This window comes from Callithrix jacchus, chromosome X, assembly GCF_049354715.1.
Source record: "Callithrix jacchus isolate 240 chromosome X, calJac240_pri, whole genome shotgun sequence".
In the NCBI taxonomy this organism is placed as follows: domain Eukaryota; kingdom Metazoa; phylum Chordata; class Mammalia; order Primates; family Cebidae; genus Callithrix; species Callithrix jacchus.
This window is the reverse complement of record NC_133524.1, coordinates 37,050,410-37,063,437: the sequence shown is the minus strand read 5'-3', so window position 1 is coordinate 37,063,437 and position 13,028 is coordinate 37,050,410. Positions and strand designations below refer to the sequence as shown.

At 31.6% G+C, this 13,028-nt stretch overlaps 1 protein-coding gene across 1 annotated transcript in view; it reads right to left on the bottom strand.

Moving 5' to 3' along the window:
- CFAP47 (cilia and flagella associated protein 47) overlaps positions 1 to 13,028 on the bottom strand; it is a 437,978-nt gene that overhangs the window by 314,739 nt on the left and 110,211 nt on the right. Inside the window, exons 22-23 of the mRNA XM_078364097.1 lie at positions 5,317 to 5,411; positions 791 to 950 (exon numbers count right to left, since the gene is read on the bottom strand). Coding sequence (XP_078220223.1) covers positions 791 to 950; positions 5,317 to 5,411 — 255 coding nt within the window. The remainder of the gene's footprint in view (positions 1 to 790; positions 951 to 5,316; positions 5,412 to 13,028) is intronic.

Genomic DNA, 13,028 nt, shown 5'->3' with positions numbered 1-13,028 from the left:
ACATTGTACTATAGTGACTGAATGTGATAAGCAGAATTTTGAGAATGTTCCTCAAAAAATTAAAAATAGAACTACCATATGATCCAGTAATCTCAAAGGAAATGAAATCAGTATCTCAGATATCTACACACCCACATTTATTGCAGCATTATTTAAAATAGCCAAATTATGGAAGTGTCCATTGATGGATGAGTGGATAAATAAATTGTGATGTGTGTATACACAATAGAATGCTATTCATTCATACAAAAGAAGAAAATCCTGCCCTTAGGAAAAAAGAAAAAAAAATGATTGAATTTAGAGGACATTATTATAAGTAAAATAAGCCAGACACAGAAAGACAATTACTGTATAATCTCACCCATGAGGAATTTAAAAGTTCAAACTCATGGAAGCAGAGTGCAGAATATTGTCTTCTAGGGGCTTGGGAGTAGGGGAAATGGGGAGATGTTGATCAAAGGGTACAAACTTTCAGTTATAAGATGAACAAGTTTCTGGGGATCTAATATACAACATGGGTGATGATGGATAAGTTAAGTAATTTGATTGTGGCAGTCATTACACAATGTATACAAAAATCAAATCCTCACATTGTACACCTTGAATATATACCAACTTTGTCAATTAAATAATGTAACATTCAAAAATAAGATCAATAAAATTGCATTATTCATAATTATTTAAATTAAAAGGAAAAAATAATCTAAATTTCTAACTACATAATAAAACAATCTCATATATGAAGGATAAATTGAAAGTATAACCACAAATATAGGAGAAAAGATCTTACTTGGACAGAAATTTATGGAAACATTGTACTTTTCCAGTGGTCGTAGAAGCCCCTTTAGTACACTGAAGTTGAATGTGCCATCTTTGAAAAGGTTGCCAGTATTACTAATATCCAAAGTCCATGTCACATGGTGTTTGGTAATATTATATAAAACAAGATTCTGCTCACACACACAAAAAGATAAAAAAAAGTCAAAAATTATAGCAGGTAATATAAAATTTAATTGTATTACATCTCAATTTGATGAGCCTATTTATAAATTCAAATGATTAGTCATAGATAAAATGCTTCAAAATGATAGTAGAGAAACAAAGGGGTTTTTAATCTCATGAAAATGTTTTCTATGGCAATGAAGGGGTAGATACACTATTCCATACATTTTTCAAAACCCAAAGCATCTGTATACTAAAAAGCGTGAACTTAAATATATGTAAATCAAAATCAATCAATCCAGCTGTAATACAGTGCATCACAGTCTGTAGTCCATCTTGGAATGTTAATGCACTGTATTACACATGTGTGAAATAACCTTACTGAATGTAGTTGGGGTGAGGAGAAATTGACCTTAGTAATAACCTCATTGAATGTAGTTAGGGGTGGGGAGATACTGACCTTAATAACTTTGAAAAACTGTGTTTTTAACTGAAAGCTACAAGGCTAAACACTAAGAATTGTGTATGAATAATGTACTCTAGGTGATAAATGTGTAAGCAATTTTAATAGGCCACAGGTTAGAAATTCTGAAGCTTCTTTACTTGAAATTAGGATTAAAAAATCAGTAAATAAAAAGTAAAAAATGAGAGGCAGATTTCTCATTGTCAAATAAATAAGTCAAAAATGAGTAAGAGAGAAAGATGGGAATTGACACTGTGGTGCTAGATTAGAGATATCAATCTGAACTGGTGTTAGATGGATATATGAATAGATAGAGAGACACATATATAGATAATTATAGGTATATACATATATAGGGATTAACCTATATACACATATTTCCTATTTGTTGAAAGGCCCTAGAACCTGTGACACTGCAGTAGCAACTCATATACACAATACTTAGATATCAGTTTCTAAACTCTACAATAAAAAGTACTAGGGGATTTTGGAGAAATGTTGATTTTAGAGCTGGAGCAAGTAAAATAAAAGATGAGCCTGGAACATTTGATAGTGCCAGTAAATAAGAAAATACTTAAAAATCACCAGGATGGGAGCCTGTCAAAGGACCAATGTAAAAGAACTTATAATGGCCAAAGCAGAAACACTTTTAGCAACAAAATAAATAATGTTAAATTATAACTGAAAGTATAAAAACAAATATATGTGGTTTATACTGATATATTATGTAATAACATAACTACATAGAGGAAATAATCTTTGTTAAAGAAAATTTCTGAGTAATGTATGTAAATATTCCCCTCCAGAAAGTAGAGCTTAACCTTCTACCACTTGATTGTAGGCTGAAATTGATCACACACTTCCAAAGCATAGAGTATGGAAAGTGAAAAATAGTAACTTCACAGTAGAGAAACCTAGCAGATATCACCAGTAATTAGTCATTTTCATATCATGCATTCTTTTATCACAAATTATTTCACCTCAGTAACATTCTTCTTCAAAACCCATGGAAAATAAAAACTCAGTCTAGTCAGGTGAAAAACACCAGACAATCTCAAATTAAAAGATATTTTCAAAAAATGCTAGACAAATACACTTTAAAATCATCAAGGTCATAAAAAATAAACAAGATTGCAATCCTATCACAGGTTGGATGAGACTAAATGCAGTGTACACTCCTGGCTGGACCCTGGGACAGTAAATGGACATTAGTGAAAAACCATTTAATTCTGAATAGAGTCTGCTGTTTAGTTAATAATGTACCAACATTAATTTCTCATTAAAAAACAGCTCTATGGTTGTGTAAGGTAACATTAGGTAAAGTTGGGTGAAAGCTATCAGAAATTCTCTGTACTATCTTTGAAACATTTTAGCAAATCTGAACGTTATGGGCCTGACTTGCAGGCAGACTCTTCTTTCTAATGTTAACTGCTATTAAAATAAAACTATCAACCAGGTTTGTTCATCAACTTTACTCTTCAAATATTTGAAGAGTACAGAAGAAGCCATACAATTATCACCACAACAAAATATATACTTCACTTCTCTCTAAAGCATGATTGATTTAAAATACATAGGATAAACAATGAGTCGAATTTATTCCCAAGCCTTGAAGCACCTAAGCATCTATTTAGCTCTAATATTGGTATATCCTAACTTTAAAAAGGTAATTTAGACATTCTAAATAAAACAACACGTTTTAATACAGAAAGTGAGCACAAAATCATACCAGCCATTTTAAGCTAATTTTTGTCATTTTAAAATGAGGAAAAGATATTACACTCCAAAAATACTACCTACCTTCTACAGCTTATGATTCTGAGAATGGAACTGATACAGTTATCTATAGTGAAACGTTGGTTAATTTGTTCAGTATGTTTTGTGTTATTTTTTCTTTATATTTTTGTCAAAATGATATATGTATGCAGCTTACCCAAAAAGTTCAAAATACTTGTTTTAAAGCAGTTGTCTCACTAAACTCCTCATCAAAAGTTCTGCTTCCCAGAAGCAACCAATTTTAGCCAATTATGATTTGAACTTTTATCTAGAATAGCTTTAATCTAAATGTGATGCCAATATGGCTTATGTTCGTTTTTTATTGCTGCCATAACAGATTACCACAAACATAGGGACTTAGGAAAACACAAATTAATTATTATGTATCACAGTTCTGTAGATTAAAGGTTCAACACAAATATCATTTGGCTAAGATCAACGTGTTAGCAGGAAGTGTGTTCCTTTCTGAAAGTTCTAGGAAAGAGCCCTTTCATTGCCTTTTCTAGTTTCTAGAGGCCAGGCGCATTCCTCAGTCAGTGGCCTTCTTCCTCTATGTTGAACACTGCATTACTCTAACCCTTCTGTCATCACATCTCCCTCTGAGCACAGTTAGAAAAGGTTCTCTGCTTTTAACCACTCATGTTATTAGATTGGAGCCACCTAGATAATTCAGGAAAATCTCCCCTTCTCTGAGTTCCTCACCATAATTACATCAGCAAAGTATCTTTTGTGACATAAGGTCATGTATTCACAAATTTTGGAGATGAATACTTAAGTATCTTTGGGCCCATTATCTGCCTGCTGCATGGCTATTTATTTTATGGTTTACCAGCTTTAGATACTGTCTTTTGACTGCCAACTAGGAAAGATATAGATTCAGCTCATTGGCACTACCTATACTCCTTGCTCCACTTCCCAATTTTAGATATTTATTCTTTTTTAATTCTTACATTAGTCACTTGGTAAGTTTAAGCAAAATATATATACCTCTTGCTTTCTCTCTCTCTCTCTCTCTCTACTTTAGATAACACTCCTTAATTACCCACGATGTACAATGAATTTTTTTCCAAGATCCTTAACCCTTTTGTCAACTTAACCTTCCATAAACATATTGAGTCTTCTCTGAATCATATATCTTATATATTATGACTGCAAATATCATTCATGGGAAGTTTCAGTAGGTCAGAGTCACATTTCTTTTTCTCCATGAGGCCAACGTACCACTTTTCCCTCAAAAGAGAGAATGCTATTGGTGTCTAGACCTTCTTTGCTTACATGGATTGAATAAAATTTCAATGATGTAAAATAATTTCACATTTATGAAGGGATAGTTTTTTATCTGAAATCCATTAAATTCAGTTAATTGAAGTTGCCTTTCTAGCCCCACATATAAGCTCTTTTGTATCCTTGAAGTTCTATTTGAAGTAGAAGTTTTCGTACTTTTCATACTCTAAACAGTAACATTTTAATTTCAGTAGATCCTTCATGGATCTCTAACTATAATTGTATATAGCACTCTGCTATTTTTTATTAATTCAATGCTAAATATTCTCTCCATATAAATTTTCTTGAATGCTATAAAGGTTCAAAATTGGTTACAGGTATAACAATATATAAGACAAAAGGGGACACTGCAAATACAAAATTCTATAATGTGTCCTGAGCTTCCTTTTTTATGCATGTCTCTCTGTTTTTCTCTCTAATTAGAAGAGAGGCAGAGATATCCTGTAAGAAAAAAATGGTAACTTAATATAGAAACTACTTTATTACATACTTGGATATTTTTTCAGATTTATTATTGCCTCCCACTACATTTTTGTTTATCTATGGAATATATTTCATATTAATTTAAATCATAGCTTCCATTTGTATAAGGAGAACGGGATAATTTAATTACATTAAAATTATTTTAATATTTTTATTAATTATATGCATATATGTATTTATAAATAGCTGTATATTTATTTGAAAATTACTCCTGAGAAATTTTATATGTAAGTTTTCTAAAAATGCCAATATTCTTCCTCCAAATAGCATAAATGACTGGGGAGAAATTAATCATAGGGAATGGTTTATATATATAATCAAATTAATCATGAAAAGAGTTGTGAACTGTATCGCTTCTTTATACATACCTGAGTTTTTGTGACGTTTTTATTAAGATTCATCTCATATAAAGGGATTTCCAATACAAACTTAGTAGTAGATAATTTCAGTGGTGATCGTAATGCTGTAAGAGAAACGTAAATATACTGATAAAGTGTCAACAGATATAAGCTCATAGGTACTTCTTAGTATACTTTAAAACATTAAACAATAATAAAATAAGACTTGCTTCTGTATATTTTTATACTCCCAACCAGAAAATAAAATAACATTTAAAAACATTTCTATAATATCTTGGTGTATCAAATTAACAAAGTTCCATTTTGTGGAGTTTTTTAATGGTAATGAATTATAAGCAAAATAGGAAACTAATCCTTGAGATAATAAAGAAGATGATAGTAAGCTAAGAAAAAAGTAAAGAGAGCTAAAATGATCTCCACACTAGAGTTTGAACAACACAGAAGTAAACAGAAATACACAATAAAAATTTACTGGAATAGAGAAAATATATAGCTGGCATAGCATGTAACATTTCCTAGATAAAACAAGAAAACTCTGGGAGTAAATGACTATTCCTGTAAGATTAATAAAAGGAATATCTGTAAAACTCATTGCATTAGAGAAGATATTATAATCTACTGGAAAAAAAAAACTATGCTTCTTGAAACTTACCTCTAAAACATTCGTAATTCTCAATGAAAACTAAAGGGTATCACAAGCTTTTGAAAAAATAAGGAAGTACAATAAAAACATTTTCTGATCCTAAAAATGTATCTATCTTACATGTGTTTTTATTATGCCACTGGAATTAATGGATGATTCGACAGGCAGTCAGAACATATGGGATAGGAGAAAGTTGTAGATAGTGTTAATCATTGTGATACTCCCAAAACCTGTCATGTGAAACCCTAAAAGAGACAATGTTACAGCAGATATATAAAAAGTGGCACATGTAATATTGCCTTCCCATTTACAACCTGGCAACTAGGAATAACCAGGGAAAATAATATGTTGACTATATCTTTAAAAACAAAGCATTGTATTGGCATATTACTTGAACATTTAGAGAGCCTTATTTAATTTAAACAAATAAGTTATACTCTACCCATCACAGATTTTTGTAGAATCATTTTCTAAAGAAACCAGGGCCGGGCACGGTGGCTCACACCTGTAATCCCAGCACTTTGGGAGGCACAGGGGGGTGGATCACGAGGTCAAGAGATCGAGACCATCCTGGTCAACACGGTGAAACCCCGTCTCTACTAAAAATACAAAAAATTAGCTGGGCATGGTGGTGCGTGCCTGTAATCCCAGCTACTCAGGAGGCTGAGGCAGGAGAATTGTCTGAACCCAGGAGGCGTAGGGAGGTTGCTGTGAGCCGAGATCACGCCATTGCACTCCAGCCTGGGTAACAAGTGCGAAACTCCATCTCAAAAAAAAAAAAAAACAAGAAACCAAACCACCTAAGATTAAAGATCACAGACTAACGTCACAGACACACCTTCTAAAATTAAAACATTTAATATCCTGACTGCCAGAAAATGATATAATATTTAATGATAAAGCCAGCTTTTTGAGAGGCATTAATAAACATGAGTGAAAAGGCAAGGGTGAATATATATTAAAGAACTATTCAACATAAAAGAGAGAGACATAAAGGAATAAATAATTTGATGAAAATATAGTCAACAGAAAAAAGTCAATGAAATCATGTTATAATTAGAAATTAAAGGTATTATTTTCCAATAATAGGCTATAAATAAAGAAATAATAAACTCGAAGAACTTTCAGTAGTTTAAAACTGCCAAAATAATATTTTAAGATTTAGAAAAGTAAAGAAAAAAAATATCCTGGGAATTACAATAAAAATATGAGAAAAATGGCAATAAGAGAGACTGCCTAAGATAATATAAATATATATATATGCATGTGTATAGATATATATGACATAATCCATAAAGTATAAAATCCAACCTATAGTAATCTGAGAATATAGAAAACGATGACAGAAAATTTTCAAGGAAATAATTTATGAACGTTTTATAGAACTTAACAACATGAGTTCCCCATTTGAAAGACCAAAAAAATATAACACAATGGTAAAGATCAAAACCTGTGGGATATGGCAAAAGCAGTGCTGAGAAGGAAGTTTGCAGCATTAAGTGACTACATTAAAAAAGAAGAAAAATTCACAAATTAACAGTCTAATGTCACACCTTAAAGAACTAGGAAAACAAGAAAAAAACAAAGCCAAAATTAGCAGAAGAAAAGAAATAAGGATCAGAGCAGAAGAAAATGGAAGAGAGACCAAGAAACAATACAAAGGAGTAACAAAAAGAAAAGCTGGTTCTCAGAAAGTGTTTAAAAAATGTACAAGCTATTGTAATAGCTAGACTAACCAAGAAGAGAGAAGATTCAAATAGACACAATCAGAAATGAAAACAGACAAGTAATATGACAGAAATGCAAAAGATCACCAAAGACTGTTATGAACAACTATACACTCACAAATAAGAAAATCTAGAGGAAATGGACAAATTTCTGGAAACGTACAACCTCCTAATATTGAACCAGGACGAAATAAAACTCCTGAACAGACCAACAATAAGTAATGAGATTGAATCAGTAATTTTAAAAATCTACCACCCAAAAGAGCCCAGGACCAGTGAATTTATAGCTAAATTCTACCAAACATGCAAAGAATTATATCAATCCTCCTAAAACTATTTCCTGTAAGAACTGGAACAAGACAAGAATGGCAACTTTCATATTCCTGCTCCACGTAATACTGGAGTCTTCACCAGAGCAATGAAGCAAGAGAAATAAATAAATAAATAACATCCAAACTGAATAAGAGGAAGTCAAACTATCCCTGCTCATTGATATAATCTTACATCTGGTAATTTTTAAAGACTCTATCCAAAAACTCTGAGATTTCATAAATGAACTCAGTAAAGATTCAGCATACAAAATTAACATACAAAAATCAGTAATGTTTCTATATACAAACAACAATCTAGCTGAAAATCAAATAATGACAGCAATCTCATTTACAATAGCTTAAAAAAATAAAATACTAACCAAGGAAATGAAAGATTTCTATAAAGAGAACTACAAAACACTGATGAAGGAAATCATAGATGACACAACTAATGGCAAAATATTTAATGCTCATGGATTAGAAGAATCAATATCATTAAATGGTCATACTGCCCAAAGCAATCTAGAGATTCAACATAATTTCTATCAAAGTACCAATGTCATTTTTCACAGTATTAGACAAAACAATCCTAAAATTCATATTAGAATAATGAAACTGGACCCATACCTCTCACCATATACAAATACTAATTAACAATGGATTAAAGACCTAAATATAAAACTGTAAACTATAAGGATCCTAGTAGAAAACATAGAAAAAGCTCTTCTGGACATTTATCTTGGCAAAGAATTCATGACCACGTTCTCAAAAGCAAAAACAACAAAAAGAAAAATGGATAAATGGGACTTATTTAAACTACAAATCCTCTCCATAGTAAAATAAATGATAAAAAGAGTAAATAGACAATATACAAAAAGGGAGAAAATATTTGCAAACTATGTATCTGACAAAGGACTAATATCCAGAATCTATAAGGAACTTAAATCAAGAAAAAAGAATACCCCATTAAAAATTGGGTGAAGGACATGAACAGAAACTTCTCAAAAGAAACAAACATGCAGCCAACAAACATGAAAAACATTTCAACATCACTAATTATCAGCAAAGTGCAAATTGAAACCACAATGTGATACTATCTTACACTAGTCAGAAAGGCTATTATTAAAAACTAAAAAACAACAGATGTTAGTGAGGCTATGGAAAAAAGGAAAAACTTATATACTTTTAGTGGGAATATAAATTAGTACAACATTTATGGAAATAGTGTGGAGATTTCCAGAAGAACTAAAAATTGCACTACCATTTGAACTAGCTATCCAACTACTGGGCATAAACCCAAAAAGAAAGAAATCATGGTATCAGAAAGATACCTGTACTCATATGTTTATTGCAGCACTATGCACAACAGCAGAGATATGGGATAAACCTAAGTGTTCATCAGCAGAATATTGGATAAAGAAAATGTGATACACACTCACACGTGCACACACACACACACACATGCACACCATGGAATAGTACTCAGCCATAACAAGAATGAAATCATGTATTTTGCAGCAACATGGGTGGAAGTGGAAGCCATTATCCTCAATGCAATAACTCTGAAACAGAGTCAAATACTGCATGTTCTTACTTATAAGTGAGAGGTAAAAAATGGATACACATGGACATATCCCATGGAGTAATAGACATTGGAGACTACAAAAGGTGGGATGGTGTGAGACGACAGGAGTTGAAACCTTACCTATTGGCTATAATGCTCACTATTTGGATGATAGATACCCTTAAAGCCCAGACTTCACTACTATGCAATATATGCATGTAAGAAATCTGCATTTGTACCCTCTAAATATATATTTATGTAAATACAACATATACAGTCTTATATATACATATATATGAAGAGACATTCACATGAAAATCATCAGTATAAAATAATGGAATACCAGGAGAAAAGAAGTCTCTAAAAGCTTCAAAAAGGAAACACTGAGTAGCATATAATGGATGTAGAAGAAAAATAACAGATTTCTAAATTCAACAAGAGAAGAGGCAATGATCATAGTTTCAAAATTTGGAAGAAAAATTATTTCAATATTAAATTATATGTTCAACCAAATTATGATATCATTCAAATGTGGAAGGAAAAATGATACATCAGACATTAAAATTTTCCAAAAAATTAACTCCCTTGGAGTTCATGATGAACTTGATCACATTTCTTGTTAACATTGAAATGGTATTCACCAGTGGACTTATAAGAAGAAGGCTTTTGACATACCTGTCTAGCTAGCTTATCAAAACTACATAAAAATCATTAATTTATGGAGCACGTTTGGCAAAGAGTAGAAATTTATCACATAGGCATTTCATATCTATGTAACTATTAAGAGCATAAAAATAAGGACCAACAAACAAAAATGTCATTCTTTAGGGAAAAGGTTTATATAAATGTCATTCAAAATAATCTTTGTTGGGAAGCCCCAGAAATAATAATGTACCAAAACTATGAAGCAAAAACAGGAAAGCAAAGGATTTAAAAAACAGGAAATCCAAGAATCTTAAGAGAATTTCCATAAATATAGTAAAGACAAATCTCACACAAAAGTTATGCATCTTGCAAAGAAAGCAATGATCTAGCTCATACTGCAACAAGAGTTTGATGTGCTCCAGGAGCAATGTATCAGGAAAATAAATAGGAACGGCCTATTATCTGACAGGTTAGAATATGTGGAAAACTGTACTGACAAGCGTATTACAGAGCTTTGTGAAACTGGAGGATTTAGTAAAATATTCAAAGACAATCAAGCAATTATCTCCAAGAATAAAAAATGGAAAGGAAATAAAATAACCATGCACAATACACTACTTGGCTTGGCAATTAACAATGTACTGTCATAATAATTAAAACTCTAGTTCATTGTACCATTTGAATTATTTAACTGAGCTTTTCTTTGAAAACTAAGTCTCTTTCTAAATATCCTGAATTTAATAGGAATAATTTACCACTTTAAGTCTACCATGTTTTGACTTAACTAGAATCTTAGAGAAAGAGAGAGAGAGAAGGCGGGGCGGGGGAGGCAGAGAGAGAGAGAGAAAGAGAGAAAGAGAGAGAGAGAGAGAGAGAGAGAGAGTGCAAAATCATTCACACACAAACAAGGTAACCATGTCATTAAAAGAACCATAAATTATTTAACAGTGATTCATCCTCTAAGCATGGGTTGAGCATCTGCAATGTATAGAGCATTTTCTAAGGCCTGAACCTATGTTGGAAAATTGAGAGATGACATAGAATCTGTTCCTATGGTTATGAAACTCTAATACAGGGGTCAGTAAACTACGATCTGCAAGCCAAACCTACCTGCTACTGCTTTTTGTACAGCCCACAAACTAAGACTGAAAAACACCCAAAGAAGACTAATATTTTGTGTTATATAAACAATTATGTGAATTTAATTTAGGTGTACAGACACTGAAAAAAATTTTATCATAGCATAAAAAAAATTAAAACTCTTAATAAAAGTTTAATTGAAATTTAAAGTATGATTATACTAGCAAAATGGAGAAGTGGGTTAAAGTTGCACATGAGGAAAAATGCTTGTCACTAAATAGTGCATTCATTAAATAAATTATGAGGAAAGTTGCTGCCTCTGTGGTATAGGATAAACTGTAAGAAGAAGAAGAATAGATTGCATTATAATTGGGTTATAACCCTTGTTTTCCCTATTTTAATTTTAATATGAATACAGGGAATTTTGAAGTAAAGAAATAGCAGTCTTGAGAATCATTCTCTTTTATTCAGGTAATGGCCAAGGGAATGATGGACTTGATCAGACTTTTTTGTTAACATTGAAATGGTGTTAACCAGTGGACTTAAAAGAAGAAGGCCTTTGACATATCTGTTTAGATAGCCTATCAAAAAGACATAGCTTTTAAGAATTTATGGAGCATGGCTGGCAAAGAGTAGAAATTTCTCATATAGGCATTTTATATCTATGTAACTATTAAGAGTACAAAATTAAGGAGCATAAAACAAAAATGGCATTCTTTGGGAACAAGGTTTATATAAATGTCATTCAAAATGATCTAATAAACAGCAAGGACTAATGTTAATTGTATTATGTACTGGAAATTTCCTAAGAGAGCAGATTTTAAGTAATTTTGCCACCAAAAAATGTTAACTGTGTGGGACGATTGAGATGATGGATATGTTAATTTGACTGACTATAGAAATCATTTCCTATGTATATGTGTATCAAAACATAACGTTGTACATCTTAAACGTATACAACAAAAATTTTAAAACTTTATCTGTTAATTCAAAACTAAAAGGAATCCTAGGGAGGAAGAAAAGAACAATTTAGAGGTATGTCTGACAGATCCCATCTTGTCAGATGAAGAAGTAATGCTACATCTTTGCCTCATTTTTCTTGTATCATTTGAATCATTAGTGAACTTTGGTTTTGGTTAAGTTACATAATACAAGTATGTTTGATTTTACATCTCTAATCTTTGTGGAAGCACAAAAATATCTGCTAATACGTTACATATATATTTTGTGGAAGTAAAAAATATCTAATAAAGCATTACATATTTACCAACCCTCTAGTTGAAGAAGATATTCTGAATTTTCAAGCAATGTTAGATGTCTTGAACAAGAGAGATTTTCCATGAAGTTAAAAAAGAGATCTATCAGAAAATGAATAACACTAAAGGCAAATAACAAATCTTGGAAAACATTCACATTAAATATAAAAATAATATAAAGAGCTTACCCAAATCTATCAGACGAATATGAAAACTTAAAAAGCAAAGGTACTTCACTTACCGGTGAAGTATGTGAACAGACAAGTTACATAAAAATGTATAATTAAAAGCAAAGATAGGAAACTTTTATCCTCATGAGCAATCAAACTGAAAATTGAAATAATGTGTTTTTAATCACATAGAAAGAGATACAAATTCTTTTCTGTATTTCTTTTTTTTTCTATAGACAGCGCCTTACTTTGTTGCCCAGGGTAGAGTGCAGTGGAAGGATCATTGCTCACTACTAGACTCAAAGGATACTCATGCCCCAGCCTC